This window comes from Gordionus sp. m RMFG-2023, chromosome 2 (assembly GCF_954871325.1).
Source record: "Gordionus sp. m RMFG-2023 chromosome 2, tfGorSpeb1-WG-v2, whole genome shotgun sequence".
Taxonomy (NCBI): Eukaryota; Metazoa; Nematomorpha; class Gordioida; order Chordodea; family Parachordodidae; genus Gordionus; species Gordionus sp. m RMFG-2023.
In genome coordinates this window covers 11,523,390-11,543,175 of record NC_088776.1, presented here as the reverse complement: position 1 = coordinate 11,543,175, position 19,786 = coordinate 11,523,390, and the positions used below count along the sequence as shown (strand labels likewise).

Sequence of the window (19,786 nt, the reverse complement as noted above, 5' to 3'; positions counted from 1 at the left end):
TTGAAGTCGTCGATTTTAAATATCTAAACTAACACAAATTTATTATTTAATTTTTTTTAAATTTTGTTTTTAAATTATTAAATTATCAGGAATCTAGTGCGGTGGTTGTCCTGAAAAAAAAATACGTTTAATTGCTTATAAATATAAAATCTTCTTTTTTCTTAAAAAAAATTAAAGACAAATATTCTTGAATATATTATAATTATATTTACTATTCTGAAAAATTTTTTAAACAGGTAAAAAAAATTGTTGATAAACGTATTTATATTTATTTGTGTAACATTCCTCTCTTTGCACATGTTTTATAAGTAGAGTCTTAGAAAAAATCATTTTTTTTATCTTTTGTCTAACCAACCCCACCCAACAATTGGTTTTTTTAAAGGTCTGAACCAATTATGCTCATTTCAAAGCAAGCGAAATAAATTATAAGCGCTAGAGGTCTGAATTTCTCTCGGCCAGATTAAAAAAATTTTAAAACTCCGATAACAGGTTCCAAGGGATCTGACAGGAAAAGCTACCTTTCTTTTTATCTTGTATTATTCTTCTTTTTTTTAAAAATTTAGAGCGGATAAATAACATTTAAATCACATTTACCTATTTAAAATCATTTCGTTATATTCTTATATTATTCTTTTTTTGCTTTTTCTATATTTTTAATATCCCATATTAATAAGCATCTTGTCGTAATCTACGTTTTCATAAATTTCATTAATTTTTTTTAAAATTCTAACATTTTGAATTTATATATAACTCTTGGTTTATATGATAAATGCGTATTTATTTAAATTAGCATTGGTAAACTCTGTTATTAGGTACTTATAAATATATCTATAAATTATAAGACATCTTGAAATGAAAACACAACCTAGCCACCAGACTCATAGGTCACGTCAGGTTGTAATTATTTTTATGTTTTGATTGGGTCAGATCAAGAAAATATTTTTCTTCCTTCAGGTATGGTCTAAATATTGTCTCTTACAAAGCCTTTCTAAATATTATTTTTTTTAATATAAAAAAATACACATCATTCCATTCACAAAAATCTTTTTTTTTCTGAAAGAATTTTAATATTTTTGATATATTATTACATAAGAGAATTTTAATGATTCACAAAAATCCTTTTTTTTTAAAAGAATTTTAATATTTTTGATAGAGAATTTTAATTGTTTATTTTATTTTAAGAAGCATTTTCATTATCCAATTATAATTATAATACTAACTTTTAAGTCTGCCATGTTCAAACAGAATGTTAATATTAAGAAAAGTCTGGAGATTTGAACTTAATTAAATTAATGACAATTCAATTATTTGCTCAATTTGTTATAACAAACATTTTTATTCTTTTAATTTCCTCAATAACTCTATTTAAAAAAAAGGAAATTAATATGAGTTTTACTTTATTATATTATTAAAATTTTATTGTAATTTAAAAAATAAATAATCTAACAATATTTAATTTAGGAAAGAATACAAAAAATAATTGTCATTTGAAATCTGGTGAGATATGACACATCTTCATTAATTTCCCGCTTATCCTTAATCCTTTATTATTAATATTTTTTAAAGATCTTTTTCAAAATTTATTGGGAAATTTAGCTAATAAAATTATTCAAAATTGCAAGAGGAAATTTGGAGAATAAAACAAAAAATGTGTTAGGTATATGACTTGACAACATGTTATATTTAAAAAAAAAGAAATCATTGAAAGTTTACTAAAAAAAAATTTTAAAAAATCAAACTTTTTATAGATTTTTAAAAAGAAATTGCGATCTTTATTGGAAGTAATTCTGTTTATGTATATATAATTCAAACTTTTTATAGATTTTTAAAAAGAAATTGCGATCTTTATTGGAAGTAATTCTGTTTATGTATATATAATTTACTAATGTCTTTTGCATTAAACCAAATTTTGCTCCCAATAAATTAATACTAGGGAAAAGGGCGATGCATCCTTAATTCCATAAGGAAATGATTAAAAATTTATTCGGGTGCTACGTTTGAGCGGACATGAACACCTATAGAAATTATTACTAATTCAAAATTAGGGAATCGAAAAAAAACTCGAGCCTCATTTGTACATAGATGAATTTTCATTCTTGGTGAATGCAGTTATATCAAGGACAAAATTTGGATTTGTCTGTAATTACCATCCCAAATTTTTGCCGAAGAGCAGCAGGATAGTTTCCAATTAGAAACTACAACTTTTTTCTGCATGACTTAATCAAATGTAATATCGATGATGGCATAGTCAACCCAAACACACATTCTAGTCTTAAAAATTTTTGCCTATTGCACAGTATCATCTACACATTTCTGCTATATTACCCTCATTTTTTTTTTAAAAAAAAAGGGATTATTTTCAACCTTGTTTTTTTAATAAAATAAAATTCTTGTATTAATAATTTAATAATACTGTATAATTTGCAAGCAAAATCTGGGGGATTAAATCCATTATTATTATTAAATTTAAAAAATGGTCGCATTAATCTATTTTTTTTTGTCTACTTTTCATATATAGTTTTTGCAGAAAAAAAATTACCGAATAATTTACGTTTTTTTTTATTCTTCAAGTAATATTACATCTACTATAGGCTGTGTCCAGAACATCAAAAAATTAAATTCACAAACTTTCGAAACTAATGAAAATTAAATGAGCTATTTTAGAATATAAAATTAAAAATTGTAATTCTAGAAAATTTTATATATATTTCAAAAATTTAACAGAGATTTCTCTGAAATTTTAACATTTGCGAAAGTTTTGAAACTTTTCGAATTTTTTCTTAAATGGTCAGACATATAATACTACCAATATATTATTTTATTTTTTGAAATAGCAAATAACTTAACAACGCAACCAACATTTTTATTATGAATAACCAAGATGCGACCTTGATATATTAAAAATCTTGTTTGTTACAATAATACTTCTCTTTCTTTCTTTTTTATTCATTTATTTAAATTTCAAAATTATTTGGTAATTGATTTGGAATAACAGGAGGCTATCGAATAAAAAAATTTGTCCGATTAAAAATGCCAAAAGAATGAAAGAAAAATAACCAGTGTTAATTTTGTAAATATTTTTTAAAAAAAAATTGAATGTCGTTTTTTTTAAAATTCATATTTTTTTCCTTTTTCTCCTCAAAATTGAAATTCCTTGCAACCTTCAATTTATGATTAATGAATTCAAATTGTACCAAATAATTTTCATATTTACATTTGAGATTATTTTTAAAAAATATTATAATTTAGATTTATCTCAATTGCTTCCCGAATTTTATTTTTTAAACCAAACAAATGCTTTAGAAATCTTCTCATTTGATTGATTATTATCATATTTATAATTTTAGTAAAACCGATATAGTTTCATTCATAAGTCATAATAAAAGATAGCTTAGGTTAAATTATCTTTTAAATTTTTATCTTATCTAGCACGTTGGTCACACCTTCAAATAGCAAATCCTCCACATAATTTTGCTGATTTTTTTTTCAATTATACCAACAAACCTGTAACTCGGTAGGTAATTTGGGTGAAATTACTCCCTACACATATTTGCAAATTTAGTGATGAGTATATTGGCCAAATAAATAATTAAATATATAAGAAGCCATCTTTTCAGAAAAATTTTACTCACCATTTTTTATTGGGAATAAATAAGATTAGTTAATTAATTGAATATATTCTAAAGTTAGTTTTGGGGAATTTCTTTGATTTAAAGAGTCATTTTACTCTCAAAATTTCTTATTAATATAGGATCAATAAACCTAATACTATACTTTCTGACTCCATTATTCTCGTAATTGAAATGTGCTTATATTCACTTACTAGTAAAATACAAACACTAAGATACCTTCATCAAGTGTTTGTAGGATCATATATCATATTTCTCTTAAATAAGCGTTTATTTGCAGCAACCAATTCGATAAACTACCAAATGAATCTCATTTCCGATAACGTTTTGGAGCTCATACTAAACCAGCTATTTAGATAAGAATGGTTTTAGAGAGGTCTCATCCGAGAATTTCAAAGGCTTGGTAAATTAAATTATTCGGGCTTGCCTAGGAACATGACCCATTCACTCTATTTTCATGTACTATATCAAATATCCCAAAGGGCTGGGTTAGACGTGTTATATTGTAGTGTTAGTCGGTTTTAATTATATATCCCAGACATTTGTTAACAAAAGATTGTTCCTTCTTTATGGACCCTGTCGTCTGTCCACGTCTCGAGGCCAGGTACATTTAGGAGGGACTAATGTTTTAAACAACTTTATTTATGGAATAGATATTTGGTTAAAGGACCATACCTTCATAAGCAAACACTTAATTATGGTCTTGGTCAATTTGATCCTAATATCTTGCTTAGTTTGCCCCTTGTTTAAAATGACTTCCAGATATTTTAGGCACGTTACTTCAATTTTTTATTAGTTATCATTAGGTTATCATTAGGTAATATATAGAATGATGTCAGCACTTTCGTTTTATCCATGTTCAGATTTTGACCAAAAACCTTTTTATCATGCAAGTCTTAATCACCAATAATTCCTGTCAATATTAAACTAAAACAGGGTTCTATTTTATCTCCGTTATTATTCAACTTCATAATAAATTCTATAATAAAGAAAGTAATTTTTCGGAAGAAATGGTGGTGGAAAATATACCTTACTTTTGCGGACGATTTATTTATCACTGGGACATCTATCCAAATCCTCAATATCTATTCGACAAAATAATCATAGAAGCAAATGTTAAATCTGAACACGGATAAAACGAAAAAAGTGCTATATATACATTACTTTTATGATAATCTAAAGATAAATAATGAGGAAATTGAAGAACTTCTAAATAAAGCCGCGATAAATAATTGATTTACTTACCTGGGCCCTCTCCATTTTAGTTCTGATCGAGATTTGAACTGAAATGATAGCTCAATTCTATAAAAAAATTAACTCGTGCCTCAAGAAATTTATTTTTTGCTTCTAGAACGTTCCCTTCCTAAACGAAATAACAGTTGTTAAATCATTTAGATTTGCCCAATTCTACCGGCTTAATCTATATGTTTAATATTGTGAAGATTGAAATAATTTTTTTAAGGATTTCTTTTTAAAGCAGATCTTACTCAATCCTTTTTGTGGATTTAATATTATTTTTATTTTTTATAAAAATGAAGAAATTTTATTTTAGTAATAATAGGTTGCTGTTGAAAAAATACGATATTTCAACGAAAGTGGGAAAATTTTATAAGCCCTCAAGGAAAATAAAAAATTTTGTCACTTGTTAAAATTATAATAATAGAATTTTTTGAAAATAAAATCTTTTCAAAAAATTTTTGAAATTAAAAAGATTCTGGAAAAGAATATTTATAGAAAACATTAGGAAGGCAATATATTTTAAAATTTTGTTCCTAAGTAATATTTTAAAAAAATCCGTCCCATCCGACCGGGTCCGAAAATAATATTTTAATAAAAATTATTTTTTTTTATAACACTAGATACGGATAGAAAATGTCAGCACCTAAAATAAGCCAAATAACGGGGGACACAAATGTCATGGAGGGAGACGAGGTTCTTTTAGAGTGCAAAGTTGAGCCCGCCGACGATCCCAATTTGAAAATTGATTGGTTTCACAATGGCAGACCTGTTATCGTAGGTAATGTCTATAGTTTTATATTATTTGAACATACTAGAATTGTTTTATATAATATATATATATGTCTACAAGAGTTGTAAATCATGAATTTTTTTTAACGTATCACTAACTATTACAAAAAAGGTAATTTTGAAAATAATTTAAAAAATATTTTTTGAGCCCCCTGAGATTATAAAGGCTAGTGACGCCTCTGCCTTGTGTTGAGTTGTCAAAAACAATTTATCACATCACTTATACGAAATATTATTGAATATCTATATTGACATATCCAAACCGATCTTGAACCACTATTTTTATCTGAACCCCATTGGCTTAAATAAATATTATAGGCTATTTATAATATTAAAAAATCTATCATTATATAAATATTTTAAATATTATACAACTATGATGGGCACCTAATCCCTGGCCTGTCACCTTCTTATCTATTTTTAATTTAAGTTCCGATTTTTATTTTGTGAATATAGATAGATTACTATCTCTATAAAATATTGTTAAATTTGAATGCATAAATTTTTTGTTAAACGTAATAACGGAACTAGTTTACAAAATATAATTTTAAATATTACACATTTTGAACCAAAAAAATTAAAGGGGATAGACAATCCCGATATCTCCTAAATAAATTTTTATAAATGAATGGTCGGGCTGAAATAAATGATAATTAGGGGGGGGGGGGTGTATCCTGGCTTCCAAATTCCTTCATTGCAGGCCTATTTATAAGACTTGCAGATTAAAAAAACACATATTACTCCCTGATTTTTTTAAAAAAAATCATTTTTAAGCTCGGTGTGGTGTTTTTTTTTGGATTTTTTTTTGGCCCAGCCTTAATTTCTATTTTTAATTATTTTACGGTGGCTCGCTCCTGGTTATTTTTAATAAAATTAAAATTTTACGTATGGGAAATGTACCATGAATGACCGTGTTTTTGCTTTTTTAAAATTTTATATCAATAATCTTTATACAAATATTAATAATTTAATTGAGATTTTATAATATTTTTAAATTTCCAATAAAGTGAAGTGATAATATAATTTTAAATAACTTAATTCATTTATGCCATTTTTATATTTTTTAAAATTTATTCTCAAAAATTCCTATTGGATGTTAATAAATTTTAAACAATTAATTCATTTACGCCACTTATTTTTAATTTTTAACTTATTCTCAAAGATTATTAATTAGAAGAAAATGAATGTGAATAAGTCAAAGTAAAAAATTACTATATTAGATATTATTAATTTAAAGAATTCTCAAAATTTAAATTAAAAATTGTTATACAAAGATGTAGGCAGTTTTTGTAAACTTTTGTATTTTTAACTATATTTTGCCTATAAATAAATAAAAAAATTTATTTTTTATACCAAATTTATGGTAATGGTTTATTAGTTATGATTTAAGTATAGAATTTTTTTATCAATTCAAAAATTCTTAAACCGAGCTGAACCCGGAACCAAACCCGGGTCCTCCCTGAACCGAACCTGAACCACCTATTTTTTTATCTTAAACTGAACCCGAACCAAATCCAGGCAAAAATTTTGCCGAGTTCGCATCCCTGCATATATGTATTGACTATATACTATGTGTTAACTGGCCATAATATATTATTCAAGCATTTTATTATATATATGATAATACAATATGAAATACATACCTATGTTAATATTTCTACATTTTTTAGTATATAAAAAATTAATTATATACTAATTTAATTAGTATTAATATCTTAATTTATCACCATCTATTTAATGATAATATTATAAATTATTATCTTAATTATCTTTTTGCCATACATTCTTAAGCTTCACTAAATGTTGTTTTGCACTAGCTTTTCATTTCAATATGAATATGTGAATGTGCCAATTGTGGCCAATCAATACATGGCCAGACAATACTAACCTCTCTATTATTATTAAGCGCCTTTAATATGTCTATTAAATAAAACTTTTCAAGTCTAATTTTTTGTGTGAATAATGCTAAATGCCTGGATAATATTTATATAAAATATCAGTAATCTAAATTAGTAATTTTTCACCAAACAAAAAAATATGTGACGAGATTTTTCTAGAAAAAGGTACTAAAAACATTTCATTTAAAATATTTTTTATTGGATTGCTCTATTCAGTAAATGAACATATTTAAGGTATATAAACAATTTTGAGAGAAATCGGTCCAATAGATAAAAAGTTAAAGGGTGGTGGCCAGTCTTCAAACATGGTGGGGCCAGTCTTTAAACATGGCCATTTATGGCACATTTCCCCTACCAGTGCGTGTACCTGGGCCAGGCTTTGGTTCAGGCCCACAGGTCTCTGCTATATATAAAGTATTTTTTAACATGTCACCAATGCTATTTTTTATAACAATTTATATTTACAATTACACAAATAATTTTGTGATTATGGTGACTTCTACTCCGGGGGTTTTGACGCAAGATCATCATTGAAATTGGAGGGAAGAAGGTCTTTGTGAAGACGTTAGCGTCATTTTAATAAAATTGAATGGAGATAAGGAGTAGGGTAACTATGATTTGGATTTATCTTTTTTAGTTGCTAAATTTTGAATTTCCTTAAATCGAGAGGTAGATAAATTTTAGGAGACTATGAGGTACATTTTAGAGGGAGACTAGTATTAAATATTAAATTAGTGGGTAATATTAAATAACTTCAATTCAAACTATATTATTTATGTATACCGCATTGCGTAAAATGTAATAGTTGGAAAATAATTATCTTTTAGAGTTTTATTGTTAATTAAAAGAAATTATTCAAAAATTCTTATCAGCAAATTATTTAATTTTTTTTATATGTGAAAAAATTTTCGTGGTTAAATTCAGAAGAGGCTTTAAAAAAATATATAAGATTTTGTTTAAAATGTGCTAATAAAAAGTAATACGATTCTTTCGCTTATTATATTATAATTTATGTCAAATTTTAAGCATATTATTATTATTTTAGTTGTTTTTTTTGGGTTGCATTTTTGATATAATAAAATCAATCAAATTTATTGAATACAATTAAAACTAATAATAATAATAATTAGTAACATATGCTTTTTTAATATAATTTTGTTGGAGGCATTCGGTTAAGTTGAGTTCAAGGCCAGGGGCTGCCAAAAAGAGATACATTTTCTAGCTTTTTTTGATAAAATACCCATTTTGGTCTCTCGATAACCCATGCTGATTATAAATAACTGCAATTATTTAAACTGTCTGAACAAAAACCGTTTAAAAATTAATCTTGGTTGTACTCTATATTTCAATGAGAAATTGAAAATTAAGCATAAAGTGAGTGTTGAATGGATCCATTAAATAAGTTAACAGATTAATTATGTGGCTTAGGCAGATCTCTGAAATGTTTCATTATTTTTTCTTTTCCGAGCCTAGTTAGTGGAGGACCATATTTTAGGGTTTTTACTTGATTACTTTGCTCCCCCAAATAACAATACCTTACAATTAATTTTTCGCACTTAAAAAATTAGATTCAACTAAATTTACTTAAAAAAATACTAAAGAAGCTAATGACTCTGAAACATATGTTTCTATCACGGGGGACTATGACACAAGATCGCCATTGAAGTCTAAGTGGGGTAAGAGTTGTAAATGCTCTATGATCATAAGAATATGGGAGGGGGGGGGGGTATGGCGGTTAAGTAAAGGTGGATTCATAAAGACCACTTACATTGTAATTTTAGGCCAAAGATAATTATTTAACTAAATCGTTTAAGCATGAGCGTAATTACTAGTTTTTACATTTTACCTTTGTCAATTCATTTATTTTTTTCTCATGCTTTAATAATCATTGTATTTTGTGTTTGTGGGTAAATTTATCAGATCGATCCTATTATTATTTTTAAATAGTTTATTTTGCTTGCCTTTTGTATTTGTCTATAGAATAGAATATTTGTATTCAACCAGCTGTTTAAGTAAATTTAAAACATATTTTTTTTCCTCCTGATATTTCATACATATTTATTTTAATTTTACATGATTTGATCGAGAAAATATAAATGATTTTTTTTTACGCAACTAATATCGATTATATTATGAAAATAGCAAATATTCTAAGCTTATATATTTTAAAAAAAGAATTAGAAAGGTATAGAAAATGTTTAAAACTCCGCCACCAAAAAACACTCATTATGGATATTTATAAAGGATTTTCAACGTGTCTTTCGGTACTAGTAGTGTCCCTAGCTATTAGCCCCTTCACTCGTCATATATAATGACATAAATCTGGTGGAACGGACTAATTTAAAATTGATATATCTCCATTTTTATTCATTGGTTATATTTTGACATAATCTCAGTCAAACTTTTTAAACATTATTAATTTTATTTAATCTGAGTTAAATTACGCAATCAATAATAAATTTATATAATTACTAAATTCGATTAATTTTTTTGTTAGCCTCACGTTTCGAAACAGTTCATGATATGGATTATGCGGCTTTAGATATAAGTCCCGCTTTCGCCTCAGATTCCGGAACTTACGTTTGCAAGGCTACCAATAGACAAGGTCAAGCTCAAGCTAAAATTGATGTTACAATCACGGGTAAATAAACATATACTATAACTATGTTTATACTATAAAGTATTTTTATGTTTCATGTTCCTACAGATCAAATTTTTACTGGTAAAATTCAGCCCCTTTATATCTATCTCTAAGATACTTTTGTCCCAGCTACCTGCCTAGTGGTTCCAACCTCCATGAGATAAGCATCAATATTTGTAAAACCCCTACCCCTATCCGCTGAAACAAAATAGTTATAACACCTAAAAAATCGACATCAATATATGTGAAACCTTACCCCCTCCCCCATTTATTACATAGTCCAAAACATTCATTTCTTATGAAGGTTTACTATTGTGGGGGTGCTTAGATACAACAAATTTTCCTAATGTATGTAACCCCTTACAAATTTAAATGAAGCATTAGCTTTCTAATCAATGACATTACTTCCCAGACTGATGATTCATTTATTAAAACATCTGGTGACACGCCATTTTATTTTCATCATATAACAATATTTATAAATAAATGTAACTCTAAAAAATAGGTTCTTTCGATTAAAAAATTATTTATTGAATATTATAATTTTATTTTATGTTGATACAATTTCATGTAAAATAGGTTGATACACCACATTCACTACATAAAACAATGATTCCATTTTTTTTAAAGCAGTTAGTTAAAATATATAAGAAAAAAACAAGGAAAATGTCTTATTTATATCGGATAATTTAAGTTTTAATCTGGACTGAAAATTAGTTAAGCATCTATTATGACATACTTTCCAGAATGATCTGTCTGAATTGAGATATTTATTTTATTTCCGACATAGCAACAAACGTCCTTATTTATAAACTTTTGTTTCACTATTATAGCGGATAATTTAAATTTTAATCTTAACTGAAGATTATTTAAGTATCTATTTGGACATATACCCGGAATGATCTGTATTTGATATAATCTGTCTGTGTGTATATTTATACTATTTTTAAACATATCAACAAACGTTCATATTTATACACGTTTTATTGTACGTTTTAAAGAAACTCAAAATATTTTCTATTGTTTTTTTAATTATAAATACCGTATAAAAAAACAACGCCAAACTTTTCTCAATTTCTAAGCACTATAAAGAAAGGATCTTTTTTTCAATATTTTCCACAACCATCCATTATCTATAATATTATTTAATTAACCTTATATTTCAATTTTCACGAAATTTTTTAATATTTCGATAAAAATAAATAAATGCATATGTTGTTGAGTTTTTATGAAATTTGATAAGTAAATTTTGAATATATTTATAGATTTTAACCTTTATGTTCATTTTTCTAGCTCATAAAATATGATAAAATTTATTTCGTGACTCGTCAGGCTTTTTATCTAAAACCAAAGCCATTAAAATTATTTTCTTTAATCATATAATAATCGAGCATAGCGAATATAAGATTGGTTTATTTATAAATTAAAGTAAATTATTTTTATTCACTTAGATCCTAGTGACGCTGTTTTAAACGACGTTATCTTATCAGCAGAGGGTTATCAGAAGATTCTAGATTTAGAAGCCATTCATATCCCCGAGGAAGTACCTGAAGAGGTCCTACCTCCACCTACTTTCGTTCAAGAACTAGCCGATATTTTAGATTGTCAAGATGGTGATGTGGTTAGGTTTGAGGCCAGAGTTGAACCTGCCAACGATCCATCTCTCAGGATCGAATGGCATTTGAACGGCCAACGTTTGGATTTAGGTAATAATATCATTCCTTGATATAAGTGAGTCATTATCATAGGCATAGTCTAGGATTTTCCGGGAGAGGGTTCTTGAGTCTAAGGCTTGCTTTTTAGTAGTCTTTTTTTTCCCGGATTCCATTTTTTAAAAATAATTTTAGTTTAAAAAATCATAGAATAATTAACAAAACTTTTTTATTTGCAGGGGATGGGGGATTTTCCTGCTTCTTATTCTGGCTACGCTTATGTTCTTAATAAGATATTATGATTGCAAAAACTTTGATTATGCTCGCCTAAAGGTCGTCATTATATATATGGTTATTAAATGACCACCTTTCAGTTAAGTCAAAGGTTTAATGGAACTCCCAGTCAAACCTACAAAACTAAAGGTTTCCAAATATAAGATTTTTTTTCCATGCCGAACTTTATCCTGCATTTAGTTTCAAGAAAATAAATATTGTTTTAGCATTATCCAAAAATCAGGGCTTAGTATCTTTGATTTTCAATTATTTGCTGATATTATTTTTTGATTTTTTATTTCCTGGATATGGTTGGTTATTAGTGTTCTGGGATTTGGTGGATTTTTCCGCGGTTTTTTAGGTGAAATTTTTATTTAGACCATATATTTCTATTTTACGTTTAGGAAGTCGTTTCAAGCCTACTTTCGATTTCGGTTTTGTATCGCTTGAAATATCCCCGGCAATCAATGAATATTCCGGTAATTATACTTGTAAAGCCATTAACAATTCCGGTGAGGCTACTTCTTCAGCCGTATTACAAGTACAAGGTTAGAATTGAATACATTTTATAATTTAATGATATGCTTTATATTCAGGCCGGGCTATTCCGATATAAAACCAGGGACGGACAAAAATTTTTTTTAAAAAAAATTCGGGCCTGGCCTTGTGAATGTATCTCTGCTGGTCTCTGATATTATTAATAAGTGGCAACCTATATTTTTTCAACTGGTTAATTAATTTAATTATTTTTAAAAATTCGGACCTGCCCGGCGTTTGTAAAATATCTAATTGTTTCGCGTCACATCAGATACCCGGCTCTGGGCCAGGCCAGCACGTTCGAAATTTTAAGATTTTAATTTATTTTTACTTTAAGTTCTATCCTTTTACATTTTATGAATATATAGGGGAAGGTGGCGTTTTCACTGAATCTCAAAATCCTGAAGGTCTTGAAAAAATTAAACAACTTGAAGCCTTCAATAATACTAGGGAATGGGTATCCGAAGTTGATGATCGTTCTTATGAAGCGCCTAAATTTATTAATCATGTAAATATAGCTACTAACTATAGATATTGAGTTATTTTATCATTTAAGCGAACTTTGATTAATTATAAAATTTATTAGTAATTCATTTTTTAATTAGAATGAAATACATGATTTATATTAACAATAATAAATACAAACCAAGGGCCTACAAGGGCTTTTTCTTGTTACTGTCCGGCCTAGAAAGTGTTTGGATCTGATTTTTATATCTATTTTATGAACGAACAGCTTTAATTCGTTTCTATGTTATAAATGTATTATATACTTTAAAATATTATCATTTATTGCGCTTTCTTATGCATTTAATTAACTTCCCGATTAATTAGTAAGTTATTATTCAATTGAATAGATAGAATTTGTTTTTGATTTCTTTATTTCAATCGATACTTTTAAATTACTTTACTTTAAAATTATAATAAAAAACTACAAAAACGACAAAAATATACAACTCCCCCATTAGAAAGGCTCGCCTTTATCACGCAACACAAATTCCAGCTTAATCCGATTTCAAGTAACCCAGTAAATCTCCTAGCTATTCGGCAAGTATATGGCTGTCAACTCCTCTTCCAGCTCCTCCCTTCGGATTCCCACTTCGTGATTTTCTTGCACCTCTTTCACCAACCCCGCTGACGTTGGATCGTCCTATGTATTATTTTTGGGCGTTAAGGGCATGCCCCAAGTACTGTCTTTATTTGTTGCATTTGTCTCCTACGACGCCGGAGTCTTTACTATAGCTTGTTTGGGCACTGTCTCTCTGGTCACCCGTTCACGGCTTCCCCTAAGACACTGGCTCCTTAGAAGCATAATAAAAAATTATTAAAGTTTAATATTTATTAGATGTAACATACCTGAGTAGAGAATTTCCAATGGCAGGAGCTGGTTCTTCGAAAACGTTTAAATTCACCTCATTATTGGTCTCCGAGACTCCAGATAACTGGGACGCGCATATGATAAGTCACTCTCGACGGCCAGATATGAGTATCGCTGGTGCTTTAGGTGTTGAGAGATGGAACAGCTAAGGAGCTGGTGTCCTCGGGGAAGCCGCGAACATTTGACAAGAGAGATAGTAGCCAATTGAGCTATGCTAAAGACCCCGGCGTCATGGGAGACGAATGCAACAAATAAATATAGTACGTGGAAGAACTAACACCCGCTGGATGGGAAAACAACGACTGAAAAAAATACACGGGGATCTAACGTCAGCGGGGTTGGGGAAAGATGGAAAATATCACAAGTTGGAAACCCAAGGGAGGAGCTGGAGGAGGAGTTAATACCACATACTTGTCCAAAGAGCTAGGAGATTTACTGGATTACCTGATATCAAATTCTGAGCTGGAATTTGTCTTGGGTGATGAAGGCCGGCTTTTCTAATGGGGGAATATATTTTTGTCGTTTTTGCAATTTTAATTATTAGTTTTAGGGTAGATGTAATTTAATATTATGTTATTTTTTTATTTATATAATATTTATTTTATAATAAATGTTTATTTATTGCTAGAAATATATTTTAGTAGATTATTTAATTTATTATTCCTTTTATATAAAAAAAAAGGTAAAAAAACGAAAAGATCATTATATTTTTCCGTAAAAATTATTTCTTTTATTAGGTTATTTAAGTTGTTAAACAAAATTATAAAATGTGAAAGATAGTAATCAATTAAGCGCAATAGAAAAGGTAGAGATATGGGAATAATAATATAAAAACATTTAATAGGTAAATAAAATAACTGAACCCGAAGTGTAAACCATCATATAAAAAAAAATGTGTAAAACCGATCTTCACAAAAACATTGCTAAATTTTTGACAAATTAGTAAGGTACTAATCTTAATTTTATATTTGTATTCTACTTACAAATGAGTGTAATTTAAATTTGCATAATTTTTGAGTGTTTTTATTTTATGTTAAAAAAATCTGAAAATATTAACAGATATCGGATATGATGGATCTAAAAGAAGGAGATCACGTTAATTTCAAATGCGATTATAAGCCTACAGATGACCCAGAACTAAAAGTGGAATGGTATTTCAACGACAAACCTTTGATCGCTAGTTTGCGCCATTTATAATATAATTATTTTACTAAATTTATCTTCTTAATGCTATTAGTTAATATTCAAATGTTATAATCACTAATTTAGATATTTTCGATATGATGTGTAAATTTTAGAATTATTTTCATTCTTCCCTAGTCTCACAGCCTAAATTTCGTAGAGATGACTTCTATACGCCGAACTCACTAGTTTTAGGGAATCCAATTTATAAGCTTCTTATATATCTAGATTCTCTTTTTTTAAACCAACTATCTAGACCTTAATAAACATAATACCGCATTATATATGTTAACGGCAATGTGTTTCTTTCCGGCAATATGTTATTTTTTAAACCTTAAATAATTTTTTGAGTGCGTTTTTTAAATTCAAAAATCTGATTTTACCGGAAATGTATTCCAGCATGTTTAGAATACCTATCTTAGTTATGGACAAGATTGCCTTTAACCTTTGAGTTATTAATTTTATATCAAAAATCTATGAAAAAACTAATATATGTTAAGTTCAAAAGTTCATGACAAAATTGCCTAAATTTTATAGGGTAGGTATTCCGAATATGATGGAATTTTAAATTATAGGAAACGCGCTAAAAAAAATGATTTAAATTTGAAAAAAAACACATTACCGCTAACATACACTTTTATCATCTACTACAATTATTAATTTTTATTAGGCAATCGAATTTCATGTTTAATCGATAATGGTTACGCCTTGCTTGAAATTGTGGGTGTAAAACCTGAGGATTCAGGTTTATACGTGTGTAAGATTAGTAACAAAGTGGGAGAAGACACAACCCAAGCAAGCTTAGAATGTTCCCGTAAAATTTTTCATTTACTTGCTATATTCGTTTAGATATTGACCTAAATTATTAGAACTTTCTACCTTATATCCATTTAAAATCATTTTTTAGATAGGTTTCATCTTTAAATTATTATCTTACCTCCAACATTTGGAAACCTATCTAATTAAAGTAGTTTATATTGGTATTAAAAATTTGTGTAAATGACACAAAAAAATTCTTATTTATAACTAATTTAACCAAAAATTGAGTTAGGGTTTTTTTTAATTCCACCTTACTGAAATAACTTGAATCGCCCTCTACCATTTTTAACTATCCTCAAACTATTAATAAATTAGATAAAAGTTAATATAAGACTTTTAGAAAAATTTAAATATAATATTATTCTTTAATCTTTATTTTTTTTTAACACCACATTTAATGTAGCTGATAGAGGCATCTTTAAATCCACCATATTGCCAAATAGTCTGAGAAAGATACGAGAGTTGGAGTCATACGATAAACCACATACCAAATTGTCTCAACGCCGCATGCAAATGGTTTAAATTTTTTGAAAAAAATACTCTATTTTTTAAATATTTAGAACTTTTTTTAAAAAAAACTATAACCTCCTTTTCATCAAAAAATAATATTAAATAAAAATTTTGCCTCCTTTCTTTATATACCTTATATTTTCTTCTTTACTTTCTAACCCGTAGCCAGCAAATTCATTTCCTAGTGACTTTTTAATCACAATTAGCGCGAATATGAATAAGGGACGAAAGAGAACTTCTAACCTTAATATAATAAAAAGCATTTTTTTAAAAAAGGATTTATTATGGGAGTAGGGAATTAATTTATTCATAAGCGTTTCATAAATTGAGACATGATAAAAGTCCTGTAAAAAAAAATATTTTTAATTCAATAATATAAAGTTAAATAAAAATCGATAATTTCTTTGTCCCTTAATCCCAGAAAAATTCTAATTATCTTCTTATTTAATTAAAAGAAAAAATATCAATAAAAGGAAGGAAAGAAAATATTACTTTATTCATTTTTAAGTCCGCTCCAAACTCACATTTTTTCAAGAACCTTTAGGAGCCCGAGTTTTGGGTCTTGCAGGATTATGAAACCAAATGATAAAATTTAAATAAATATCAATAAAAAAAATTTATAAATAAGGATGGTAAGTAATATAAAATACTTTTTATATGAATATTATTAAATAAATTATAATGTATGTAAGCTGAAATAATTAAAGGACAGAAATCTATTTACAAATTATACCTATTTAAAAAGGTATGCGAATAATAGAATATACATTTAAAGAGTTTTAATTAAAAAATTTTAATTAAAATTTAAAAATAGAAATAGTTGATGGTAGAAAATTAATTTTATTGCTACTTTCTTTATTTAAGTGGGAACGGATCCTATTATAATAAGTGATAAGAGTATATTATTCTTCCTCTACATTTTATGCAATGATGCAGACGGCCTCTTTTTTTTAATCTGTTACTTTATATTGAACCCCTCTATTTTTGGGAGAACATGATCGTCAATATAATTACTACATCAAAGGTATTATATTATCCATAATTATGCTAATTTTTTATGTAATATAATTTATCATAAAATAAATGTATTTAAAAAGATAAATTATAATTTTATTTGTTAATTTACACCTTTATTAGGGTCTGAATTTGAAATATTTCGTATTGTTAAACGGCTCGTTAAAAACGGGTAACTCAATCTTTTAGCCGCAAAATATTTCCTAAGCCTCGAGATTTCGTTAATAGATGTCCAAACTTGCCATCTATGGGAAAAGTCTTCATGCTTGCGTAATATTTTCCTGGATAATATATTGAGTTAGCCGTTTTTAAAAATCGGCTGAAAACGAGCCGCTTAACAACACTAGAAATATTGAATAGAATTTATAGCAAAATTCAATATGAAGAAAAGTTTCACAATGGTATAAAGAAAGGAAACTATTAAAAATAAACAAAATATATACACTCTACTATTTAATATGAATTTGATAATAATTATATAAATAAAGTTTAGTTATTAAATCGAACAAAACGAATCATTTACTATTCGTTTCCTATTCGATTCGTTTTTAAATAGGTCTATTATAGATCATAGTCTATTCATTAATATAAAATTGTAATACAGTTACCATAAACCCGCGAACTTGTGAATGAGACATATAAAAATCTAAAACTTCAGTATTTGGGTTCAATTTAATTTTAGAAATAATATTAAATTAATCAAAAACTCTTTATTATTGATTAAAAATTAATATTTCAATCTTTGTCCCCCAAAATAATACCATAAAGCATATACCCAAATTCTAGATTATATGTTAGAATCTTTTAAGCTCCCCACATTAGTGTTATGGAGCCTAGAATTTTTGAAATAGCATCATTTTATATGCAATTTATGATAGAAAATTTTGACATGAAAATATTATCTGGGCCTCTCTTGGCTACGGGTCATTATAGAAAGAATTGCTTATTATATAATTACTATAAATGGTTTTACAAAATTTTAATTATTATCTTTTTTTAAATTATTTTAGACATAACTTATACTTCGGTGAATATTTAAGAAAACTTCAGTTCTGTATAATTTCTGTTTAACATCTTTGTAACATATTATTATTTTTCATATTTCAAAATTTGTACCAATATTTATATAAACCCAAAACAAAAAAAATAACTTTGAACCATCCATACAAACAATTTGTCTACAAAAAATAATGCATTGTGATAACTTGAGAATGTAATTTTTTTTAAAAAAAAACAAATCTAAGCAATATTACAAATTAAATTATTATTATTATTATTATGTTAAATCAATGGAATGTTAAATAAGGAAAATATCACCCCTCCCCTAATTTGATTTTTATTTAAAATGCGTGAAACTTGTCACTTGTCCGGTATTTTGCGTATAAATATATATCGTCTAACACCCCCTCCCTCATCCTCGGGATACATTTTTCTTAATTTTTATTTTATTTGTTACTAGAAAGAAAAATCGAAAAAAATTTTTTTTTAAAAAAAATTGCTTCATAAATATTCTGAAACGATATTGCTGACTTCTAAAAGATTGAGCAAAAATTTTTTTAAATAATATTTTTCTCGAAATTATTTATTATTACTTTTCATTTTAATTTACAAAGTAATATTTTTTTTTGCAATTCTTTTTTTTTATCGCTATTAATTATAAATATATTTATAATTTATTTTTTTAAAAAACTTTATTTTTACAGCCACTGCAATAATAAAAATTGAAGAACTATGAACGTATTATACATTTTATATATATGTTATATTTAACGCTATATAATATTTCTTCCTTTATTTCTTAATAATATACAAATTATACAAATCTTCCAACTCCCCGCCCTATCGATTTGTATGATAATATAACTCATCAAATTTATAAAAAAAATAGTCTTTTTAATTCTTGTCTTTTTGTTTGATTTAAATAATATTTTGATAAATTACTTGGTTTCCATCATGAAATTTTTTCTTATAAAATATTCCTTTTTAAAATGATTATAGAGATAGAATATTAAAGGGATAGATAAGTAGTCACATCTATGGGAATCCTAATTCTGTAGCATGTCCATAAGGCCTAAGTTTAATTTGAGCATCCTGAAAATATTTTATATTGAAGGATTCCACTTTATAAGTAACCTAACTTAAATTATTCAAACTAAAATTACTCTATTTTATACTACATTTCGATAATGTGATTTAAATATGTTCCATAAGTGAAAATAAAAATTAGT

The 19,786-nt window shown here is 26.8% G+C and overlaps 1 protein-coding gene across 3 annotated transcripts; it reads left to right on the top strand.

Moving 5' to 3' along the window:
* Nucleotides 1-19,495, top strand: LOC135925408 (kettin homolog). Of its 3 annotated transcripts, none has more exons than XM_065460710.1 (10): nucleotides 1-125; nucleotides 5,489-5,646; nucleotides 10,053-10,196; nucleotides 11,648-11,902; nucleotides 12,526-12,669; nucleotides 13,027-13,166; nucleotides 15,093-15,213; nucleotides 15,886-16,029; nucleotides 16,438-16,550; nucleotides 19,262-19,495. In XM_065460710.1, exons 2-10 carry the CDS (start codon nucleotides 5,502-5,504, stop codon nucleotides 19,271-19,273), a joined length of 1,218 nt encoding a protein of 405 aa, XP_065316782.1. In that variant the 5' UTR covers nucleotides 1-125; nucleotides 5,489-5,501; the 3' UTR covers nucleotides 19,274-19,495. The 3 variants fall into 3 exon arrangements, with proteins under 3 accessions (XP_065316782.1, XP_065316781.1, XP_065316783.1); XM_065460709.1 differs by having other exon boundaries at nucleotides 76-236; XM_065460711.1 differs by lacking the exon at nucleotides 19,262-19,495 and adding an exon at nucleotides 18,569-19,065 and having other exon boundaries at nucleotides 76-236.
* Nucleotides 19,496-19,786: the final 291 nt, after the last annotated feature.

Excerpts from the sequence above, each read along its gene's own strand:
- LOC135925408 (XM_065460710.1), top strand. The coding sequence starts at position 5,502 with ATGTCAGCACCTAAAATAAGCCAAATAACGGGGGACACAAATGTCATG. Across the intron at positions 11,903-12,525 it reads CGGCCAACGTTTGGATTTAG|GAAGTCGTTTCAAGCCTACT; the intron begins GTAATAATATCA and ends TTTTACGTTTAG. Across the intron at positions 13,167-15,092 it reads CGCCTAAATTTATTAATCAT|ATATCGGATATGATGGATCT; the intron begins GTAAATATAGCT and ends AAATATTAACAG.